At 39.9% G+C, this 26,312-nt stretch overlaps 1 protein-coding gene across 2 annotated transcripts in view; it reads right to left on the bottom strand.

Annotated features, from left to right (window-relative positions):
* LOC124716963 (nuclear RNA export factor 1-like) overlaps window positions 1–26,312 on the bottom strand; it is a 155,845-nt gene that overhangs the window by 96,443 nt on the left and 33,090 nt on the right. For both annotated transcript variants that reach the window (XM_047243562.1, XM_047243563.1), the window contains exons 6-8: window positions 16,646–16,729; window positions 13,738–13,842; window positions 5,218–5,344 (exon numbers count right to left, since the gene is read on the bottom strand). In XM_047243562.1, coding sequence (XP_047099518.1) covers window positions 5,218–5,344; window positions 13,738–13,842; window positions 16,646–16,729 — 316 coding nt within the window. The remainder of the gene's footprint in view (window positions 1–5,217; window positions 5,345–13,737; window positions 13,843–16,645; window positions 16,730–26,312) is intronic.

Genomic DNA, 26,312 nt, shown 5'->3' with positions numbered 1-26,312 from the left:
TTAATTGATGAAAGGAGAAAATATAAAAACGCCGTACATGAAGCAGGCATAAAGGAATACAAACGTCTCAAAAATGAGAGCGATAGAAAGTGCAAAATGGCTAACCAGGGATGGCTAGAGGACAAATGTAAGGATGTAGAGGCTTATCTCACCAAGGGTAAGATAGATACTGCCTACAGGAAAATTAAAGAGACCTTTGGAGAAAAGAAAACCACTTGTATGAACATCAAGAGCTCAGATGGAAACCCAGTTCTAAGCAAAGAAGGGAAAGCAGAAAGGTGGAAGGACTATATAGAGGGTCTATACAAGGGCGATGTACTTGAGGACCATATTATGGAAATGGAAGAGGGTGTAGATGAAGATGAAATGGGAGATACGATACTGCGTGAAGAGCCTGACAGAGCACTGAAAGACCTGAGTCGAAACAAGGCCCTGGGAGTAGACAACATTCCATTAGAACTACTGACAGCCTTGGGAGAGCCAGCCCTGACAAAACTCTACCATCTGGTGAGCAAGATGTATGAAACAGGCGAAATACCCTCAGATTTCAAGAAGAATATAATAATTCCAATCCCAAAGAAAGCAGGTGGTGACAGATGTGAAAATTACCGAACTATCAGTTTAATAAGCCACAGCTGCGAAATACTAACACGAATTCTTTACAAACGAATGGAAAATCTGGTAGAAGCCGACTCCGGGGAAGATCAGTTTGGATTCCGTAGAAATGTTGGAACACGTGAGGCAATACTGACCCTACGACTTATCTTAGAAAATAGATTAAGGAAAGGCAAACCTACGTTTCTAGCATTTGTAGACTTAGAGAAAGCTTTTGACAATGTTGACTGGAATACTCTCTTTCAAATTCTAAAGATGGCAGGGGTAAAATACAGGGAGCGAAAGGCTATTTACAATTTTTACAGAAACCAGATGGCAGTTATAAGAGTCAAGGGGCATGAAAGGGAAGCAGCAGTCGGGAAGGGAGTGAGACAGGGTTGTAGCCTGTCCCCAATGTTATTCAATCTGTATATTGAGCAAGCAGTAAAGGAAACAAAAGAAAAATTCGGAGTAGGTACTAAAATCCATGGAGAAAAATAAAAACGTTGAGGTTCGCAGATGACATTGTAATTCTGTCAGAGACAGCAAAGGACCTGGAAGAGCAGTTGAATGGAATGAACAGTGTCTTGAAAGGAGGATATAAGATGAACATCAACAAAAGCAAAATGAGGATAATGGAATGTAGTCGAATTAAGTCAGGTGATGCTGAGGGAATTAGATTAGGAAATGAGACACTTAAAGTAGTAAAGGAGTTTTGCTATTTGGGGAGCAAAATAACTGATGATGGTCGAAGTAGAGAGGATATAAAATGTAGACTGGCAATGGCAAGGAAAGCATTTCTGAAGAAGAGGAATTTGTTAACATCGAGTATAGATTTAAGTGCCAGGAAGTCATTTGGAAGTGAAACATGGATGATAAATAGTTGGGACAAGAAGAGAATAGAAGCTTTTGAAACGTGGTGCTACAGAAGAATGCTGAAGATTAGATGGTTAGATCACATAACTAATGAGGAGGTATTGAATAGAATTGGGGAGAAGAGGAGTTTGTGGCACAACTTGACAAAAAGAAGGGACCAGTTGGTAGGACATGTTCTGAGGCATCAAGGGATCACAAATTTAGCATTGGAGGGTAAAAATCATAGAGGGAGACCAAGAGATGAATACACTAAGCAGATTCAGAAGGATGTAGGTTGCAGTAAGTACTGGGAGATGAAGAAGCTTGCACAGGATAGAGTAGCATGGAGAGCTGCATCAAACCAGTCTCAGGACTGAAGACAACAACAACAACAACAACAACAACAACAACAACAACAGCCACTGCTGTCACCCATCTACTCAACTCAAACATAAGAGTATGTAAGAAACGTTCTGATTTCTCTGCTTGGCACTCCATTTTCTAGTGTCCACAGCTTCACTCACTATCTCCAAAAGACAAAATAATAGAATGTAAACTCGAACAACAACAGTGAACTGCAAATACAAAATGACCGTTAATAAATAAACCCGTAGCAACCAGAATACCAACATGCAAAACAATAACACTACAAACTTATGCACCAATGCTATAGAAATTTCTTCACCAAGCTCTGAATCGCTATTGTTCAACAAAAACCCTATCTCACCATCATGTCAGGCCACCCTGAAAACACACAGAGTGGAGCTGACAATACAGACATCAGTTGAGATCCTTCACTCCACATGAGAGGTGGTGCACATGGCAACAAAATGACTCAGCAATGTCATAAGGCAAGTAAAATTCTTTCCCTGCCAGTACGATTCACATATTTTTTTCACAGTCCTATGTCACTGATCTTTTTTTGGAGAAAATCCGTGTGACATATTAGCTGCGTTGCCCTTCTCCAAAGTGTTAAATGGATAACATTTAAGCCACCTGACAACTGTGCTGAAGCTCATTCCATTTGAATCCAAAGAAGTGCCTCGTCATTGCCCAGGAAATAAAAATCTTGGGGCACTCCGTTAGTGGCAATGGAGTCCATCCCGATCTAGAGAAAATAAGAACAGTCACAGATTTTCCAGCTACATGGCTACATGGAATGTGGTGGTTCTTACGGCAATTCATAGAATGGCTATACAATGGAAATGAACTTGACGGCGATATTATAGAAAGGGGAGAAGTAGTACATGAGAATCATATGGGAGATATAATGACAAACCTATTCCACCTGGTGTGCAAGTTACAGGGTGGATAATTAAACCTTTGCTACTTGAGAGGGCCTCCAATTAAAATGAATAATCATAGGACAACAAATATTTGTAGAAACATCTGTAACGACATGCAGAAGAGAAATAACAAATAAACAATTTAAAGAATCACATTTTAATATCCACATGTGGGAGCAACACTTCTTAATTGTGTACCAAGTTTACATTCCAGGTTACGAACATTGCTCAGTGTCATGATCACCTGCATCTGTGACTGCCAGGAACTGCACTAGAGATATCAAGAAGAATGCAATAGTTCCAATAAGTTCAGATGCTTACATGCTTGAATATTACAGAGACATCACTTTGAAAGGTCTGACATGAAATATTTATAGAGTAATGGAGTAATTGGTAGAAGCTATCCTTGGGGAAAATCAGTTTGGGTTTCAGAGAAATGTAGGAACACGTGGGGTAATACTGAACATACGACTTACCTTAGAAGTTGTGCTGAAGGTAGACAAATCTATTTATAGCATTTGCAGATGAAGAGAAATGCTTTTGAGTGTATTGGCTAGACTACAGTTTTTGAAATTATCAAAGTAGCAGATATAACATTCAGGGAGCAAAAGCTTATCTAAAACTTGCAGAAAAACAAACCAAAGCAAAACTTGGTAAGACAAGTATTAAAAAAACATATGGCTCACTGATGAAATTATAATTCTGTCACATCAGCGGAGAACTTGGAAAACAGTCAAACAGATCTGACATGGTCTCGATAGGAGGTTGTAAGATGAATACCGACAAAAGTAAAACAAGTGTAATGGAACATAGTCGAATTAAATCGGGCAGTGCTGAGGGAATTAGGAAATGGGACACTAAATGTAGTAGAGGAGTCTTGCTGTTTTGGCAGAAAAATAACTCATCGCTGCATGCTGAAAAAGTTCAGAATTGTAAATTTTTAAAGATGCCGCGATCAGACAGTAGAGGCCAGCTCCACCAATGTGTCAATCAAGTAGGCCGCTGGGCAGTATTGTCGATATTACATCAAAACACACTGACAGAATGGGGTTTGTGACACCAGTCATGGTCAAAGTGTGTGGAACAGCTAAAACTGGAACACAATGTGACCAAGAATGAAGTAACATTTTATACCTTGGAGCAGTTGCGTGCTACAAGAAACTCACAAGTTGCCTAGTAACCCACACTCAGTGCAGAGCAAGACAGGAAAAGCTGACAGGGCGAGTAATATGACGCCCCCCCCCCCCCCCCCCCCCCCCCCCCGTATGACAATGTCGATGTCATAAGCATAGCTATAAGGGTATAAATAATCAAGATTAGGAGCTCAAGTATTCAGTCATGGTGTCCTTCCATCCACATCTTGAACTGGAGAGAATGATGGGCTTCTGAGTTGCAGAGAAACCAGAACCATCCTCAGTGATAAAGATTGGCTGGCTACCTGCTCACTGAATGACTTCAGCTGGTGGACTGCACGCTGTCTACGATCCAGTTGGGGGAGGCAGGCCCTTGTGGCCCAGCCACCTAAGATCATTGCCAATTGTCCCGGTCAGCTACTTGGAAGGGGGGTTGGGGGGGGGGGGATTGTAGAGGGGGCCAGGGTATGAACAGGACACTGCTCCTTGTCATCAAACGTCTATTGTCCCCTATCCCATCCGAGCACCCACCACAGATACCACAAATGAGTGCAGAAGTAAATGGCCAGCACAGCTCTGGGGGGACCTGGGCGGGCTGCGCTCGTTCTTCACCACTGGCCACATGAGACATTGGAATAGCTACCCCATGCAACCCTGGACAACATCGGCTGTATTTTCATGCACATTGTGCAGCTGTGAGGCCGCCCATAGAGCTGTAAAAGGCTGCTCTAATAAACACCTGTCAATACTACCACTATTTCACTGCACGCTTCAGCATAAATCTGCCCTGTCCCTCAACGTTTCTCTTAGCGTTCTAACACCTAGTGGCCTGCGATAGGCCAGACTGTTACATGGTGATGGCTTAAGTAGATAGGATATAAAATGTGTTGGAGACACCACTGCAAGAACAACGAAGAGGCCCACTGTGCCATACACTTCTCCGAGGAATACCGACGACCAGAATATCCGACAGACAATAATGTCAACTAAATTGAGGTTTTGTAATGACATTCATTTTACCTGTTAAATGTTAAGCTCGCTACTGGTAAGAGTCATTGCATGTTAAGAAAAGAACGAATCATGCATTTATTTTCAAGCTGTTGAATTATTCCTTTAATAGAGTTGCAAATTAATGAATAACTAAGGAGTCTCTGTCAGGAGTTTGACAACTTTCGGTAAATAGAGAAGTGTCTGAGGGTCGTGGACTCCACTGTACACACAAATATTTCATGACTCTCCATAGTTGCTTGCAGAAACAATACAAATTTCGCTGAAAAGGAAGTCATAGAATGCATAAAATCTACATAAAGCTCTTAGCACTAACATGCATGTTGAAGGCAGATACTCACCAGGTATGCTAGCCAGGTATGAGAGGTCTAAAACTGTTTTCTCAGAACTGAGCCTTTTACTAATAATTCTCTGCAAAATTGCAGAGAGGTTCATTTTCTTGGCATGAAGCTGGACTTTCAATTCAATCTACAGTCATTAAAAATATGTATTAGATAGCAAATATAAAACTATCAAAATTGGCTGAAAGAATAAAACACCACAGTAATTGATTACTTCATAGACAGATAAACTAAATAAATTTAAGTGGTTAAGATGTAAAGTGCTACTAATCACAATACAAAAATACTTAGATGGTTTCATGCAAAAGGAATGGTTGTAAATATTAAATACTACAGAAATAAATTAAATGAATGGTTTCACTGTGGAAGAGATGTAGATCATAGTGAAAGTTTGGGCAACAATTTATTAAAATTGAAATTCCCAGAGAGTAGTAAAAATTCACAAGTTTATATGACAAAAAAAAAACCCCCAGGTGATGAAGAGACTCAAAGAAGGCATGATAAGAGAAAGGAAATAATTCAGATAGTTAAAGGAGACAAAAATTTAATTTTGAAGGGGGACTAGAATTGAATAGCAGGAAAAGGAAGAGAAGGAAAAACAGTAGAACACAGAATGAGGGAAAGGACTGAAAAGGGAAGACGCGTGGTAGAATTTCACACAGAGCTTAATTTAATCATTGTTATCACTTGGTTGAATAAGGTTGTACGTATGGAACAGGTCTAGAGACAATGGAAGGTTCCAGTTATATTATGTAATGGTAAGACAGATATTTCAAAACTAGATTTTAAACTGTGAAATTTTTCCAGGTGCTGATGTGGATCCTGTTCGTAATTTATTGGTACGGTCCTGAAAAATTCCCATTTTACGATAAATATAAATACTGGTGCAAATTTTGCCTCAAAGTGTGGAAAAGTGAAATTACATAATATATACTATTTCATGATGAATTGTAACCAGATGGACCATTTTATCTTTGATAGACTGAAACAGCTTTATTTTCTCAATATAAAAATTGGAAATGTGTCCAATTTTCAGTTACTGGTATTCCACATCATCTTGTGTTTCCCTATTTGGAAAGGTAATGTGTGTAAGAAAGCGTTTGCAAAGTAAAAAGTGCACAAATATAATCCATACCAGTGAACTCCATGCTCTGGTGCCATAACAGTTGGTGGTTGAATGGTACGTACAATGTAACACACCACATAATGTAACGTAGTACTCAGCTGTGGCACCTACCATCTTAGAACAATAATACCTTTATGTTTGTCTGTGGGCTTAAGTTCAATGTGGACACTTTAACATGACAGTTTTAGATTGCATCACACATTTTGATTACACCCTCCACCCCCTCAAAAAGATCAAAGGCAACTACAATCCCCACAACAATGTGCTGGCTTCGCTTTTGCAGAAAGAGGATGTAGGCTGGTGGCCTGAGAGAGGGTGGGGCAAACCATTTCTCTAAACTACTCCTCTCACTTCTATATCTACATTAATGTGCATACTACTCAAGCCGTTGTATGGTGCACAGTGGAGGGTTCCTTGCATCATTATGAGTCATTTCCTTTCCTGTTCCATTCACAAATAGACTGAGGGAAAAACAATTGTCTATGTGCCTCCATTCCATCCCTAATTTCTCTTATCTTATCCTCACAGTCCTTACGCGAAATGCACAATGACCAGCAGTAGGATCATTTGCTGTCAGTTTCAGCTGCCAGTGCTCTAAATTTTCTCAACAATGTCCTGCAAAAATAATATCACCTTACCTACAGGGATTCCCACTCGAGTTCACAAAACATCTCTGTAATACTCACTTTTTGATACAACTTACCAGTAACACATCTAGCAACCCACCTCTGAACTGCTTCCGCATCTTCCTTTAATCTGACCAGGTGGGGATCCCACACATTCGAGCAATACTCGAGAATGGATCACACTAATGTCTATTACATAGTCTTCTTTACAGATGACCCACACTTCACTAAAATTTTCCCAATAAATCAAAATTGACCATTCATCTTCCCTTCTACGCCTTCCCGCCTACCATCCTTACAATCTTGCTCTATTTCGTATTCCTTTGCAACTTACACCTAGATATTTAATCTGTGTGACTGTCAAGCAGTACATTACTAATGTTGTATTTGAACATTACAGGATTATTTTTCCTACTCAGCTGCATTAGCTTACATTTTTCTACATTTGGAGCAAGCTGCCACTCATCATACTAATTAGAAATTTTGTTTAAGTCATCTTGTATCCTTTTACAGTCACTCAACGACACCTTCCCGTACACTAAGCATCTTCAGTAAACAGCTGCTGATTGAATAAAAATCTCTCGGTGTACATGCCGCGTCAATTCAGGATTGACGCGGCATGTACACCGAGAGATTTTTATTCAAGAAATACGTCGTGAAAGACTTCGTAGCTGCAGATTGTTCCTCAACCAGTCTGTCAGATTGTTCCTCTATATAGAGAACAACAGTGGTCCTACTCCACTTCCCTGGGGCACAGCTGACAACAGCCTTGTCTCTGATGAACATTTGCCATCGAAGATGATGTACTGGGTCCTATTACCTACAAAGTCTTCAAATCAGTCACATATCTGGGAATCTGTTCCATACTATTGAACCTTCATTGATAGCATCCAGTGTGGCACCGTGTCAAATGCTTCCCAGAAATCTGGAAATATGGAATCTGCCTGTTGCTCTTCATCCACAGTTTGCAGGATATTGCTTGCCAAAAGGGCAAACAAGTTTCACAGGAGTGATGCTCTCTGAATCCATGTTGGCTTGTGGACAGAAGCTCTACCATCTCAAGGAAGTCTATTAACCTGAACTGAGAATATGTTCAAGAATTTTGCAGCAAACCGATACTAAAGATACTGATCTGTAATTTTGCATGCCTGTTCTTTTACCCTTCTATGTACAGCAGTCACCAGCACTTTGTTCCAGACACTTGCGACTTTGCACTAGGTGAGAGATTTGTTATAAATGCACACTAAATAAGAGGCCAATGCTGTAGAGTAATCCTTGTAAAACAAACTGGGATTCTATCCGGGCTTCACGACTTATGTGCTTTCAACTTTTCTTCTCTATGGCAGGGGTGCTTATTACAGGTCAGGCGGTGGAAGTTGTTGTACGACTGGGGCATTGATCTTTTCATACACACACAAATCTCTAAGAACTTTTGTCTGTCATCATTTGCTTTTCAGCATTTTCCAAATTTTGTATTAAGCTATGGCGGGTCTTTTCCATCCTTAGTCTACTTACTTGGCACATAAATGTCCAGAGAGTGATTTACAATCCGTTTACACTTTGCCCATTAATCCTCTATATCCATCACTTTGGAACTAATGATGTCCATACATTTTCCAAGTGGGATTTTTTTGTTACCTGCAACAATGTGCTCAAGGAAGGTATTGCCTTCAACATTGAAACTTAGTAGGTGCTTCAGGCAAACAGTCATCCTGTTTAATTTTTGTTCAGCATTCAACGTGCAGGGTATCCATAAGCTCAAGATTTTATGGTAGCCTAACTCCTGCCAGATAATGTCTTGCACACTTAAGAAGTTGATGTCATGATTATCTGCCACCGCACAAATGGTTACCTGCCTGTCCACCTAACTGCACCATCTACTGCCTGCTTGTTGTTGTCCACAATGGAAAAGGCTGGTCACCCAGATTGATCTGCATCTCGAGTTGAATCCCGACCAGTACTGAACTCGGCACACCATTCCACAATGACAGTTTCCGATGGACGTGCTGCCCCATACATATTCTTGTATCTCCTATGGCTGTATATTAGTGTTTGTCATTTGGCAGCCAAGAAAATAATAATAATAATAATAATAATAATAAAAAAACATATCGGTCTTGTCTGGATGCATTTGGTAATAATGTCACTGTAGTTTATGTTCTGCATTTACCCCCCCCCCCCCTCACACACACACACACACACACACACACACACACACACACACACACACACACACCGGAAAGACACAAATGCCACACTAATTCCTTGCCAACATGTTGTTGCTCATATATCAGCATCACAGTTGCGCTATGTTGCATATACACTGCAGCAACACCCTCAAACAGAAGCTTTTTGATTGTCCATTATACATTCCATACCTGCTAAATGTTTCAGAACTTTCTACTTTGGGTTTCCGCCAGCGCTCAGTTTCGAGAATAATTTGACCGTGTCAACTTTCCTGGAGGGCAGTAAATTCAGGAACTTTGTTACAGATACTTCAACAGCTTACCGTTAAAGCTTTTTGACAGTCAAAGTGTCTTTATTTAGTATACAGTCCGATTTTGTTCCCAGTGTATCGACTGGTGAACATTCGTGAGACGACTCAAACCACTGCCTAGTCTAAGGAAAACCAATGTGCAGTCCACAAGTACTCTGCTACCCAGTGGTATTTTGTAACTGTTACCTTCATAACTGCAGTGAGTACAGTCCAGACATTATCATCAAATAGTTTTTCTAAATCTACAAATGATATAAAAGTAGATTTTCCTTTCTTCAACCTTAAATTTATATGATCAGTATTCCCTTGAATGTTTCTACCTTCCTCTCGAACCGAAACTGATCTTCAGCCAGGTTGGCTTCTGCCAGCTTGAGTCAACACTTTGCAGTGTGACTTACTAAACTGATGGTTCTTACAATGGGAACCCCACGTTTCATATCCTCCCTGATTTTCTTTATCCATCCTATTTGTTGTTTCATGTTCCTGAGTTTCTTTATAATTTTTCTTGATTATCTGGTTTCTGGTGTCCTCATACTGTGACCAAGAACAGAGATCCTTTTTTCTATATAGTATCTGTAAAGCGTTCTGGTTCATTGTACATCACTTCATTTGGCACTATACACCATTGTCCATCCTTTTGATATTTTTTATTTATGGATGTTCTAGCTACTCTTCTCTCTAATTTTAGAATTTTGCTGATTCTGTTTTTCTGGGTGACTCTGAAAAGAGATTCACTTCTGTATGTCACCTCGGTTGAACAAACATCTTGTAAAGTTTTAATTTAGTTTTGACTGACAGACATTTTTACTGTATGACCACGTTTGTTTTTATTTGCCATGCAGGTTTCTCAACCAAGTCGTATTTAAAATTTTCTCCTAGGTATTTAAACTGTTCACTGTTTTTACCTTCCTGTTATTTACATTTATGTGGTTGATTGCTAGTGGATCTCCTACCATTACCTCAATCTTTCCGAATGATATATTTTTTGTGCAGCATTTTGTAGGCCTGTTATTTGATTTCTGACTTCTTGACTGTTATTAGGTAGTAACGCTAGCTAGTACTGCAAAGTCATCTGCGAATTCCAAGTAATTTAATTTTATTTCATCTTCTTTGGTTCTAATTCTTATGTTTTTAGAATTTTCCATGTACCATTCCCTCATGACATACTAAAGTGCACAGTTGAAGAGTAATGGCAATAAACCATCTATCTTAACCTTCTTTTAATTACACATGGTTCAGATATTCTCCTCTGAACTTTACTTTAGATTTGGTGTTTGTTGGAGTAAAGTTTATCAATTTAATGAATTTGGGATGGAGACCAAAACTGATTAGTAGCTTCATCACTGAAGATCTGTAGATACAATCATAGAAGTCTACAAAGATTGTAACTTCTTGTTTTTGTCTTCTTTTGTAGTAATCCGTTTCCAATTTAAAAGTGATTACCTGTTCTGGACATGTTCTCTAGGGTCTAAATCCGCCTTGACATTCTACTCCTTCCAGTTCAGGCTGATGTTTATGACGATTGCACAGAATTCTTGACATGACTTTATATGGGATATCAAAAAGGGAAATTCCTGTATAGTTGTCCGGATATGATTTGTCTTCTTTTTTGTGTAATGGATGGATTATAGCTGTAGTCCAATCTTCCAGTAGTTTTTCCTTGTTCCACACTTTCAGTATACATTTGTGTAATGATATCTTCACTGGTTCAGCTGCATATTTCCAATGTTCTGCTAATGTCTGAACTTCTACACTTGCTTTTTAGTTTTTGGGCTCTTCCAAAGCTTTATAAACTTGATGGATTCTTGGTGGTTTATACTTTCTGTTGGTGTTTTAATAGGGGTATCAAATGGCTCTGAGCACTATGGGACTCAACAGCTGAGGTCATCAGTCCCCTAGAACTTAGAACTACTTAACTCTAACTAGCCTAAGGACATCACACACATCCATGCCCGAGGCAGGATTCGAACCTGCGACTGTAGCGGTCGCACGGTTCCAGACTGAAGTGCCTAGAACTGCTCAGCCACGTCGTTAATAGGGGTATCCATCTTTATTTGTAATATTTCTGGAGGATCTCTGCAATTCAGTAATTTTTTAAAATGTTTCTGCTAAAATTCTGTATTTTTCTATTGCTATAGGCCATCTTATTATTGCTGCTCCCACACAGGATTTTAATCAGAATTGGCAATCTTATTATTGGAGCACCATTACACCATTTTAATCATAATTCTTATCAACAAATATTATCTAGTTCAAGTATTATTTTCTCATGTATTGTTTACACGTAAGAATTTACTCCATTACAGTTTCAACGAAGAGGGTCGGTTATGCAGTGCCTAGGCGGAAACTATAATACCCACTGTCCATATATGCTGACAGTGCTAATTACAGTATAACCCCACTTTTATGTTCCTGGAATTAATGTTTTCCTGCTGTTTACAACATTTTTTTATTGCTCCCATCAAATTTCCTATGTCCACAATGTTAATTCGCACCCAATATTTATAATTTTCCCACAATCTACCCTTTATGAAAAAATTTTTATGGAGAAAAAGTCACATAAAATGATGCTGGCATGATGTTGCCGGACAAGTAGTGTTTACAAACATTACGTGCTTAAGTTTCTTGACACTAGGGTGCTCTACTCAGCAGACTTCAACCATTAAATGTGTAAAAGTTGGAATAATTTTTGTCGTATCTCCTGCCACTGCCAAATTCTACAATGCGTGGTGGCTGATGGGAGTAGCTAGGTTCGTTCGAATAAAGATAATATGACCAATCACAACCATTTCCAAACTGTCTTGGCGTGTTTTGTCTTTTGTCCACTTGTAGTGCTAGTAGACACTTTCAAGCACTTTGCGTTGCTCAAATGTTTTTGATTTAAACATAGTGCCAATTACGTATTTTTTTGTGCTGAGCAAAATGTGTTTTAAGAACTCTCGTTGTCAAGTGCAGTATTTACGTATGTAATTTTTTTTTTTTTTTTTTTTTTTTTATGTCACACAAACAAACAATGTGAATGACAGTTTTTGTGTGTGGTTTTCTATGTAACTGAGGAGGCACAGTACTGGAAAACCTCAAACAGATGACTACAGTCCAACAGGCTCAGAACAACACATAAGCAAACACCACACAAAATTCTTATGTAAATATTTGCACTTGACAATGAGAAAAAATTTTCAAAACACACTGCACTAAGCATGAAAAAATACGTAACTGGCGCAGTGTTTCATAATTAAAAAATGAATGACAGCTGCAGGCTTTCCAGAAACATTGATTATGATGTATGAAATTGAGCCAAAAGCTTCTACTTCCCAGACAGTCATCTTTTATCATTATATCAGCAGTTTTTATTAGATAATAAAGTCCCTGACAAAAGTATTTTGATGCCTATTATGTGCATATACACAAAGTGCGAAAATATAATGGGGTATCCCATACGTAACTTTTACAGATTAAAACGTTATTTCCCACATATTACATTTTCCTGCATTTTACTCCATTATTTTGAAGTCCCTTAAAAAGTGTATAAGCAGGGTTTCACTGTAATTACATTTGCAACAGTGAGTGAGGTTTTCGAAGAAATGTGCCTATACAAAAGGAGTAGTCAACGAAAATGTCTGAGAAGCCCTGGGCCAGACCATAGTGAGGAAGGTCGACCGGCATTTCGCATCCTGTCAATGATGAGCTCATTAGAGATTGAGTACAAGTACGGACTGGCGAAGGCTGGTGAATCAAATCAGCCATGTCATTTCAAATGGACTGACTCAGCACTCACCTGAACTGATTTAGGGAAAAACAGAGAAAATCTAATCTGGATGGCCAGATGGGGATTTGAACAGCCACTGTTTGGTGTATGAATCCAGCCATCATTACTACACCATCCACTAGGTGAGAAAAATTTAGAGAAAAATGGAATAATGGGCAGGGAGAATGGTGGTGCTGACGGATGCAGTAGGATAATAGGCAAGCTTTAAAGTGGTTTCTGTAATCCATAATAGGAATCTGTATAGTGAACTGACATGCAGCAATTGCTCTCTATAGAATGGAATAACTGTCAAAACAGACCAACGAAGTTTTTAAATAAGGTAACACCCACTGGTAAACATTGACTACCTCTGAACAGCACCTTTCCTGGTAGAGCCAATGTCGCTATTTTATCAGCAGCTTGGAATTTTATCCAAATTTAAAGTCACCGAGAGCTATTTTCACAAGCAAGTCACTGTCAGTTACACATACTAACAGTAGACTAAGGGCCATCAAAAACTTACCTCAGTAGACATGTATGGCACTTTAAGGTTCTTTTTGAACAATGCAATGAGGGAAGTACTGCAGTTATTCACTAGGAATGTTGTATGTCCATCTTCCATGTGAAACTGTAAAAATAGTACGCATAGTTATGAGACAACAAGACTATCTACTACTATGTGTTTGCAATAATTCCACAATATTATGCAAAAATAATATTATTAAGAAAAGGCTAGATTGCTACTTACGATATAGTAGAATGAAGAGTTGCAGGCAGATGCAACAAAAAGACTTCTATACATTCAAGATTTCAGAGCCAAAAGACCTTCTTCTGAAATAGACAAAAGACACACACACACACACACACACACACACACAAAACAACCACCACCACCACCACCACCACTACTACTACCACTGTCTCTGGCAACTGAACCCAGACTGTGACGGACTGTGCAGGATGGGAGAAGCAATCTGGGTGGTTGGGGTAAGGAGGAGGCTGGATCTGGAGGGAGGGGGGGGGGGGGGGGGAGGGATAGCAGGGTGGGGGAGGGGGAAAGTTAAGTGTTGCTTATGGGAGCATACAGGACATTGTGGGGAGAGGGTAGGGCAGCTAGGTGCAGCTGGGAGGTTAGATGGATGGCAGAGAGCAGGACACGACTAGAGAATGTCCAACTCACTATCCTTCCCACCCCACCCACAGTGGTATTTCGCCACCCACCGAACCTCCACAGTACCCTTATCCATCCCTATTCCACCGCTGCTCCCAAACCCTTGCGTCATGGCTCATATCCCCGTAACAGATGCAATGCCTGTCCTATACATCCTCCTACCACCACCTACTCCAGTCCAGTCACAAGCAACACCTATCCCATCAATGGCAGCACTACCTGTGAAGGCAGTCACGTGATCTACAAGCTAAGCTGCGACCACTGTGCTGCATTCTACTTGGGCACGACAACCAACAAGCCGTCTGTCTGCACTAATGGTCACCGACAAACTGTGGCCGTGAGAGACAACCATCCAGTTGCTGAGCATGCTGCCCAACACAATGTTCTTCAATTCAATGATGGCTTCACAGCCTGTATGATCTGGATCCTTCCTACTAACACCTGCTTTTGTGAATTGCAAAGGAGGGTACTCTCCTTGCAATATCCCCTACGTTACTTAACGCCCCCTGGCCTCAGCCTTTGTTAGTCACTGTCCTTCACTTGCCTATCCCTTTCCCTGTTGCCACTCCGGCTTTACACAACCTTCTATTCCACCAACGGACCCACAGTCTTTTTAGTTCTCCCCCCCCCCCCCCCCCCCCACTACTCCTACCCACTGTCAAATCTCCTGACTGCATCTAGCTCCCCTACCCTCTCCCCACCTTGTCCCTGTATGCTCCCACAGGTAGCACTTTAATATCCCCCACCCATACCCTGCTATCCCTCCCCGTCCTCACCCCAGCCGCCTCCTTACACCCACCACCCAGACTGCTTCTCCCATCATGCTCTGTTGCTCGCAGAATGGCCTGGGGGGCCAGGGACAGTGGTCGTGTATGTGTGAGTTGTTATTGCATGCAGTGCATATGTGTATGTTGTCCAAAAGAAGGCTCTTTGACTGAATGATTACTTGTTTAGCAGTCTTCTTGTTGTGCCTGTCTATGACTTAACATCTTCACTATATGATGAATAGCAATTTATCCTTTTGTTATACTGTCACTATTAAATCCTGGATATTCAACTGTTTAAAAATAATATTAGGTCTACAACTTTGCTTCCGCTATTTTTTCTCAGCTTAATTGTTAAAAACTTACACAAAATTTACTATTCAACTTATTGGCCATCACCTTCTCTCATCTTTCAGGCAGCATACAAACACTGCGGAGATAGAAATAGGGATTCTTTGAGGTGATCCACAAATTGATTCAATTTTGCACTTGCTCATATGACCAGAAGTGCTGGTCAGCCAGGCCGTTTGGCATTGATGAAAAAAGTCGAAAAAGGTAGTAGTCAGAGGGAGGAATCCCTGGAGAATAAAGCAGATGGGAAAGGACTTCCCATTTCAATGTTTCCAAGTATGTTTTGACATGCTTTGTGACATGAGGTTGAGCACTGCCACGGCGCAAAACTGCCTATTTGTAGCTTTTGCTATATTGCAGCCATTTGTCTGTCAGTGTTCGGGTCAAACGCACAAACTGTTTTCGATAATGATCTGCTGTGATTGTTTCAGTAACTTCAAACACCTCTCTTCCACTGCCATGCCAGACTTCTGCATCAAAATCATTGTTCTTGAAGCACTGAAACCATTCTATGCATGTTCTTTCAAAAATAGGTACCCCACCAAAGGTGTTGCCCAACATTTTATGAACCTCAACCACAGATTTCTTCATAATAGAGCAGAAAATTAAAACTTTCTGCAAATGGCAGGACTTCGGCTCGTAAGATGACATATTCAATTGAGTATAAATTAACGATGTAATCACAACTCAGCTAATATTTTGATGGTGTTATGTTTACAAATGCCCAAACTTACTGTATGACACTTGTGACTTATTACCTGCACCACCACTAGCAACTACTACCCTCTACTGCAAAATGGCAGAAGTAAATTTGTAGACCTAATATATGCAAAATATCATCAACTTTACTAAGAACTGCAGTTAAAGTGGCATAATGTACTACTACAGGGAATAGAAAGAGTTTGCCGGCAGAAAAGCCTTCTACTTGGGCTTAAAAATATGCAGCTTCTCACTGTATTAAAAAATAGTTATGGTTCTTGTACGAATCCTTGCAAGAAACTACCACTGTAACCATGAATTGTTGTGTGGATATAGGATAGGAAAAAAATATCACTGTATACCACTTAAAGATTCCTTCTAAGCATAACATTAAAATTAAAAATTAAGAGTGGAAAAAAATTGTCTGCCTGCAGTTATGAACTTACAAAATATGGAATAAGCCTCAGCGGAGAAATGTGCCGGTTGATGGCATTAAGAACAGCTATTCTGTCATCCACAGTTTCTTTCACCTGGAAAAAAATGCAATAATCGCATATAAATGTAGGTTAAATTATGGTAACACCAGGTTTCAATACACTAAAATATTTGTGATGAATAGTCATAAAGTTTTAACTATCACAATGAAAAATTTGATACAAGATCGTGAAAAACGCACTTCTCTACATATCTGTCCTTCAGTGTAACACAATTTTCTCAATGGTGGATGACTTGCTGAAGACCTCAGCTGCAGAGGTCTGCTCTTTGGTCCAGTCAAATGGTGCTCAGAAGGACCAAAGAGTGGAAAGTTATGTAGAAGTTGTTTTGACAAGATTTTTATATGTTTTTGAGGGGGATGAGTCCAAATTTTCAAAGTTTCACCAAAATCCTGCCGTGGAAATGTGTCAAAAATGGAGGTAGCCACAAAAATGGGACTTCTGCAGATTTTCCACTTATAACTCTGAAATGGCACAATTTACAGCAAATCTCACTACTTATGAAAATAGAGAGGATAAAATTTTCCATAAAACAGAGCTTAGTGACTTTTTCGGTCAGACAAACCATAGGACATGTAGCGCATGTTGAAGTCAGTGCAATTTCAAAACTGAGGGAATGAGCTACCTCAGGACCTCTCCCATGGGCCTTTTCATAGCCAAATTCCATCCTCCAGTAGCGTCATGATGTCATTGGAATAGTTGGTAGTTGATATTTGCCATGGTGGAGGGGCACGACATTTGTGAGATGGCATGACCTCCCCCTCCTGACAAGAGAGAGGCCAGTTTTTTGTGTCAGTCTCCTGCGGCTGCAACTGGATACAAGTTCACCCTCAGATGGTTGCTTAACACAGGTCTGTGTTCAGTAAATTTAGTTTAAATGTATAAAATGGTCATATATAATAAGCTCAAGGGAGAAGTGTGTCCTATGTGATGGTGTATGGGATGGTGGGAGAAAAAGTGTCATCACACAAACCAGAAGTGGGATCAAAGAATGCTCTTGAATCAGGTCGGTAGAGGAAGCTTGGGGGGGGAACTGCATTTTTGAAGGGCAAAACTGTGAATGGATTCTGTTTCAAAAGCAACTATTTTCTCTGTCAGTCTACTAACAGGCCAGAATTTCCATTTCAGCAAAACGAACTCCCACACAATCGATGGAACCTACTGTCTTGTACGCGTGAGCTGGGGCTGCAAGGGACTGCTCTGAAGCTCAGTGACAGATAAAATAATGAATTAGCATGCTCAATAATACATTGGGCTAGACTACTTTCTACTTAGTTCCAACAGATGCCAAGTAACACATAAAATCTGTGACAGTCCCGCACAGCAATCCAAAGTAGGTAGAGAAGAAGACAACATTTCCACATGGCACAGAATTTGATGGTGCTATGCAGCAAACTTTAACTACCTCAGTGATAGTGTCGATTTTGTCTTCAGCAGTTAACAGACCAGATATACAGTGACTGCCATCCTGATGTCAACACTGTGAAAGCTAAACTGTTGAACTATGAAAGTGATATAGTGAATGTCCTATCTGTGAAGAAATCAGTTGTTGTTTGTTTCAAAAACACTGAGTATAAAATTCTTACAGATAGTTAGCATCAGTCAAGATCCGTAGGAAGAGCGTCAATATGTGGTTGAAGCAGCAGCAGACATACTTCTCGAAGATATTCGATCGCAGATTTACAACACAGTGGAATCTCCCACTCCAGAGCAATTTCTTATAGAGAACAAGGTCCTCATATGCATTACTGTCCAACATTTCGTTAACCAACTAATGACAAAGAAGTAGTGAGGCAACTTGAATAAATGGAAGACAAAAAGTATAGCTGTGGCATACAGCACAATGGCAGTTGTCAGACCCAATGCTGTCTCGTCATCAATGCACACAGTCGAAGATAAGACATATTTCGCTTTGTCAGTATTATAATTTCCCCTTGTGAAAGCTCATGAACTTGTTAGCCTAACAAACACTGTAAACTGGTTTCAATTATAATTATTTACCTATTATCTGGTGCGAATTGAAATTAGTCATCCATTATTTTACTTACCTTATCACACCCATATATATTCTCATTTTGAAGATGAATTAAGTAAAGACGAGGACAGAGATGCACAAAGTACAAAGAGGATGAAAGTTCTTTGAAATTTCTTTATAATTGCTGTATTACTAATATAATATTATAACAAGGAAAACAATCAATTACTGACAAAGTATTTAATTGGATAGATAAAAAATCTACTTACCAAGCAGCAGCAAAATACAGACATAAAGGCAACAGCCTTTTATGCGTGTGTCCTGTCACCGCTTGTTGAATAGATTTTTTATCTGTCCAACTAAATCATATAATATTATGATATTTACTATTACTGCCAAATAAAGCATAATTAATATGTAATTCACATAAGTTATCATAACACCTTTTAATTGTGAGAGTGACAAGAACTTTCATTTTATCCTTTCAATGAACATCATAGCACACTGCAGGATAACTAAACAACTAAAATAAGCAGAAAGATATACATGCTCAGTAAACTAGAGAAAAAAAGGCCAGTAGAGTCACATTTCAGTGAGGAACTCGAAACTTACAACACAGGGCAGGAGCATGTAGAGGAACTATGGCTCAAGCTTAAAAGAATAGTTGACCGTGCACTGGATACATATGCACCCAGTAGAACATTTCACATTGGGAGGGATGCTACACAGTATACACTCACTGTAAAGAAACTTCTAAGGAAACACAGATTACAGAACAAAGGGTACAACTATAGATAGAGAAATGCTGAAAGAAAAGCATTTGGCTGTCAAGAGAGCAATGCATGATGCCTTCAATGACTGCCACAGCAGAATACTGTCAAATGATATTACACAATACCCAAATAAATTCTGGTTGTATGTGGCACCAAAGTTAGTGTCCAGTCCCTAGTGAATGAGATAGGAACTGAAATTGAAGGTAGCAAAGCAAAAGCTGAAATGCTTAACTCCCTTGTCAAATGTTTCTTTACCATGGAAAACCCAGGAGAATTGCCCCAATTTAATTCTCATACCACTGGAAAGATCAGTGAAATAAGTCTTAGTGTCACTGGTTTTGAGAAACAGCTGAAAGCACTTAAACTGAACAAAGTTCCAGGGCCTAATGGTATCCCTGTCAGATTCTATACTGAATTTATGGCTGAGTTATCCTTTCTTCTAACTATAACCTATCCTAGATACCTTGAATACAAAAAATATGCCCAGTTAATGGAAAAAAGGCAAAGGTCACATCCATCTACAAGAAGAGTGGTAAAAGTGATCCACAAAACTACCATGTAATATCCTTGACATTGACTTGTTATTAAATCTTAAAACATATTCTGAGCTGAAACATAGTGAGGTATCTTGAACAGAATGACCTCCTCAAAGCCAACCAGCACGGATTTCGGAAACATCAATCACATGAAACCCAACTCGCACTTTTCTCACATGACATACTGAAAGCTTTGGATCAAGGCAGTCAAGTACATGCAGTAGTTCTCCATTTCTGAATAGCATTTGGCTCAGTACCACGCCTACACTTATCGTCAAAAGTACGATGGTATGGGCTATCAAGTGAAATTTGTAACTGGATTGAAGACTTTTTGATAGGGAAGACACAGCATGTTATCATGGATGGGGAGTCATCGTCAGATGTAGAAGTAACTTCAGGTGCGTACATGGGAAGTGTGTTAGGACCCTTGCTGTTCAGGTTGTGTTGTACACAATATTAATAGTAACCTCATAGTTTTTGCAGATGATGCAGTTATCTATAACTAACTACTGTCTGAAAGAAGGTACATAAATATTCAGACTGATCTCGATAAGGTTTCAAAATGGTACAAAGACTGGCAACTTGCTTTAAATGTTCAGAAACGTAAAACTGTGCACAAAAAAGAACATTGTATACTATAACTATAATATCAATGACTCACTGTTGGAATCAGCCAATTCTTACCTGGGTGTAACACTTTGTAAGGACATGAAATGGAATGATCACATAGGTTCAGTTGTGGGTAAAGCAGGTGGTAGACTTCAGTTTATTGATAGAATAATCTGTCTACAAAGAAGATTGCTTACAAACCACTCATCCAACTGGTTCCAGAATAATGCTGAAGTGTATGGGACCCATACCAAATAGGACTAACAGGGAATACTGAATGCATATAGACAAGGGCAGCACTAATGGTCACAGGTTTGTTTGATCCATGGGGGTGTGTCACAGAGATACTGATGGAATCGAATTGGAAGACTCTTGAAGATAGACGTAAAATATTTCAAGAAAGTCTACTAACAAAATTTCAAGAACCGGCTTTAAATGACTCAAGGAATGTACTAGAATCCCCTATGTATCACTCACATAGGGACTGTGAGGATAAGATTGGAATAATAACTGCACGCACAGAGGCATTCAAACAATCATTCTTCCCAAGCAACATGCATCACTGGAAAAGAAAGAAACCCTAATAACTGTTACAGTGGGACATACCTCCTGGTATGCACCTCACAGGGGTTTGCGGAGTACAGGTGTAGATGAGGTGTTGTGTTTTCATGGTGGCACTTACTTCTACAAGACTTTCCACTCCATATGGCTGGACTACTTTGGCTTCACAAAACTTTCCACCTCAAAAATTACCTTGTTATCATTCAGAAAATGCCTGCCATGTTACAGTTTCTGCATCCGAGTAAACAGACAAAAGTCAGGAAAATGATGTGAGGAGGGGCGCAGTACGGGGTGGGGGGTCCTTTGGCCGAGACAAAAGCTGATAACTGTGCAGAATGAGGTGGGGCTTTGCCTCGGAGCAGAATCAGCACCTCATAGCTTCCTGTGATGAATCATCTTGCCAGCCTCTTGTAATGAGGCTGGCAAGATGTGAGCACAATCTGTCAGCATCATACCACGGCGACCCCCCCCCCCCCCACACACATACCACTCATCTAAATCTGCATCTACAGCCATGCTCTGCAAAGCACTATGAACGGCATAGCAGAGTGTACTTCCCACTGTATCAGTTATTACAGGGTGTATACGTGGACAAGAAAAAGAAATTCCTCGATTTTCCAGTTGAAAATACATTTTTTCCCCGAGTGAAAATACACCTTTTTCCTGGTGAAAATACGCTATACCCTTGGTGAAAGTAAAGAAATTCCTCGATTTTTTAGTTGAAAATACATTTTTTTCCACAGGTGAAAATACGCTATACCCTTGGTGAAAGTGCACTTTTTCCATGTTAAGTGACAATACACTCCCCTCAGAGCTGTAAAACTTATCACTCCTTTGAGTGGAGAAGGTTTTATACACTAGCATAGAACTTCTCGGCACTTTAGGAGACAACGTGATTTGGAAAGATCTTTGATGGGCAGCAACATTTACAGTGCATATTTTTGTATTACAAAAGTATAAACATGAATTCCACCAAATACAGCATGGTAGTTTTCGAAGCACTGAAATCTAGATAGTGATGCGCTTTTGTCAGCCAATCATAGTTCATGTTACGCAATATCACTAATCAATGACAGCAGATATTCAGAGCACAGGACATGTGCCATAGTCAGCCAAGAGCACTATCATTATTAATAATCATGAACACACAGACAGGAGAAGTTATCGTATAAGTTAATATACATGCAGTACAGCTACAAGAAAAGCTAAGCTTTCACAAATAACACTGGTCATCAAAAATGTTTTGCTTTTTTTTGTCCAAGTGTGAGGTTAGGCAGGATCCCAAGAGCATAGCTTAAACTGCAGCAGCGGAATATTTCTGACAAGCACTGTTGCAGATTATATTTCTGACAAGCACTGTTGCAGATTCACAGCTGTGCGCCGAACATTTTGTGGGTTACCTGGCCAAATGTATGTTCTGTCGAGCACTCACTTCACACTTATTTTTTAAGTATAATTAGACATTTTGCTGTTGTTACTGAATAATTTGTAACCTATGAAAGAACTAAAATAAATAGGAAAAACTAACCTTGAAGTTTTGTCTTTTTTAGTGTGCGTTACCCTCTAATATATATGAAACACAAATGTGACAGTAAAATTTTAAATAACAGCGTAAATGTCTGGTCTTCTGGGCCCAAAATTTTTTTAACATCCTCAGTGTTAAGTTTTGAATGAGAGTCTATTGCTCTGCAATTTAAGCAATTCACTGTGCATTCTAACATGTAAGATCCATTAGAAATGTAAACAGTTTATGATGTCATGCAAATTGAAATGATGCAGGCCCTGCATCGAAAGCAGTTTGTAGTTACAAAGTATTGCATAGTCTGTGACACATTTTGCTGTTGGCAGACACCTGAATGTGGGCTGTGTTGTGTTGTTGTAAATGGCGCATTTTCTTTGCAACTAAAGTTTTATATTGGTGTTATTCTCTCATTTCTGCTTTGTTGCTGCAGTAAATTTCTTTTTTAGAGTGTCAGTTCTTATCAGTCAAAATTATAAAAATTCAACAGAAAACTAAAACAATGAAAAATTTCAGAAAATCTAAAAAAAATTTCCAAATTTTTCCTAGATGCCAAAACTCTGATTTTCCCCGGATTTCTTGATTGTCCCGGGGTGTACATGCCCTGTTTTCATGGTTTTTCCTGTTCCATTCCCAAATGGAGCGCAGCCACAATTACTGTTTAATTGCCTCTGTGAGCAATGTAATTAATTTAATATTTTCCACACAATCCCTACAGGACACTGTCATATATTCCTACAGCCATCAATTAAAGCTGGTACTAGCTTGCACATATCCTCAAGTGTCTACCAGTTCAGTTTCTTCAGCATCTCTGTGACATCTGGAAGTCAAACAGACCTATGACTCGAGGCTTTCCTGATGGAGTAGTTGTAAATACGAATCTCCGGCGAGATGTCGGATGTCATCGTGAAATTTCCACAATATTTTCATTAGCGAAACAGACCAACAACTTCAGGTGCAGGGAACACTCAACTGAGGCTGTGAGCGAAGCCTCCTATTTATGACTGCATCAGAATAAACTTTGTAGGCAGACCGTGTACAAACTTACGGACAAACCTATGCCTGACACAGCAGTTTTGGTCTCTGAGAAACCAATGGACTTCACACCACCTGTTCGGGATATTATTATCTCTGTTGAAATAGAACTCCTGAAACTGCTTAGGAATGCTGTCAAGCAAACCAGACTAGCTACTTTCCATGCTCTGACATGCCAGCACCCAAAACTAATGTCTCAGCTGCAGAGAGGTTAGTGCTTCAATCTCTGTGTAAGGATCCTAATACTGTAATCTTACCAACAGATAAAAGCAGCGCAACCATTATCCTCTCCAAACACATTTACTTAAGCAAGATGAACCAGTTATTGAACAACCCTGCACACTGTCTCCTAAACAAAAACCTCACAACTAAAATGCAACTTCATATACAGACACCTCTTCCTCCCAGACTATACAGGCTACCTAACATTCACAAGCATACCATGCCTTTCGACTTATTGGTAGCAATACTGCGGCACCAACATACAATTTGGCTAAACATCTAGCATCACAACTAAGCCCTTTAGGGGGGAAATATGAGCACAACATCAGCATCTCAGATTTAGTCCATCAGCTCAAGAACTTGCGACTTGCACCATCAGATATTCTCATTAGTTTCCATGCGGTCTCACTTGTCACTCGAGTACCACTGCAGGGATCACTGTTGCTCACTGGTGAAAAGCTGGAATGGGAACTTGTCAATTTGTTCACACATGTGCTCCCCTCCATTGATAATCTTGCTTTGAGCACCTGTAAGCATCACCATGTGCTCTTCTCAATTTATTTTTTATTCAGCAACCAATGCTCTGAACAGACCGACTGCGTCGCAATGGGTAGTCCCTTGTCACACACTGTTGTCAGTTTTTTTACTGAAGATTTTGAGGAGAGATCATTACAGTCAGTGTAGTTGAAACCCATGTGCTTTGGTGATATTTGGAAGACACTTTTGTCATCTGGCTCCATGGCACTCCATCACAAGATTTGTTTTTTTAATGTCTAAATTCTTTTCACATGTACATCAAGTTTATGATGGAGGTGGAGAAAAATGGCAAACTACCATTCCTGGAAGTGTTGCTGCAGAGAAAAGATGCTGGCACCTTGGCTCATCCTGTATACCGTAAACCTACATACTCGGATTTATACTTACAGGCTACCAGCTGCCACCATCCTCCACAATGAAGTGGCATGCTTAGGATGGTCCACAGAGCAGAGCCGTATTAGACTCAGGAAGCTTGTCTGATTTGTTACACCAGCTCCATACCATATTTTTCGACAATGGTGAGTCTGAACAGAGATTCACCATGCCTTACACTCTGTGTATGCTAGATAAATAGACAAACTGGAAGAAAGTGAAGAACAAAGAGAAATTGTCATCTCACCATATGTCGATGGCTTTTCTTTGAAAATAGGAATATTATTGGGGAAACATAAATGCACCTTTTGTCCAGCAACAAAACTCAGAGTTCTTGTAGGCCTCTCAGTTTCAGAAGCCCCTGTGCCTATAAGATTCCTTGTAGCTGCGGGACATCATACATTGGACAAACTTGTCGCACTGTGGAGGAAAGATGTCTCGAACATCATCAACACACGCATCTGGACCGGCCTGAGAAATCAGTAGTGGCTGAGCATTGTCTCAGTACAGGACAGAGTATGGAATACAAAAACACCAGAATTCTTACTGGGACAGCATTATTAAAGAAACAGTGGAAATTCGCAGCTCAACTTATGTGCTGAACAAGGACACAGGGTACCATCTTAGCATGGCACGAGTCTAGTGCCAGCCATGTGAAAATCACAGCAACCACAATTAAGAACTGTCGGTCGTACAAGGAATGACGCTGCAGCAGCAGTGAAGACGGGCACACACCAGTGCAGACACGTATTTCGGCAGGCAGCTCCTGACAGAAGGTGTCAGGGCAGCCATAGCAGCACACACTATGATTGACAGCCTCTGTGCGTGCATTTGTCGCCGACAGGTGGTGTATATCTGCACCATTGGTCACCAAATTTGGTGCATTCACACCTGAGAAGTGTCTTCTCAGACTGCCATAAATATGAGGCTTCAGTAACAGCCCACCAGTGTGTTCGCCACATCTGAAGAGGACTGTCAGTTGCGCCAATGAAATATTGTGAAGTATTTACTAACCTATGACTATTTGTGTTGTCCTCTGTGTACATTAATACCCTCTGCCACACACTTGAGCAATATTCTAGAGTGGCTCATAAAAATGTTTTATAAGTGACCTCCTTTCTCGACCACTACATTCTGCCAATGAGAAGCAGTCTTCCACATGCTTTGCCCACTACTGAGCTTGTGAAATTCTACCACTCTGTATACCTCGAAAGTGTTACACTTACGTATTCCAACTGTGACTCATTGATACTATATTTGGAGGTTATTATGTTTTCCGTTTTGTGAAGTGCATGATTTTACATTCCTGAACACTTAAAGCAAGCTGTCTATCTTTGCACCACTTTGAAATATCAAGCTTTCGTTGAATATTTGTGTAGCTTTTTTTCGGACAGTAATTCATTATAGATAACTGCATCATCTGAAGAAAGTCTGAAGTCACTATTAGTACTGTTTGCAAGATCATTAATATATAACTGGA

The sequence above is a fragment of the Schistocerca piceifrons genome, chromosome 9 (genome assembly GCF_021461385.2).
Source record: "Schistocerca piceifrons isolate TAMUIC-IGC-003096 chromosome 9, iqSchPice1.1, whole genome shotgun sequence".
In the NCBI taxonomy this organism is placed as follows: Eukaryota; Metazoa; Arthropoda; class Insecta; order Orthoptera; family Acrididae; genus Schistocerca; species Schistocerca piceifrons.
Note: the sequence above shows the minus strand (reverse complement) of the source record. Positions and strands in the feature narration are given on the sequence as shown.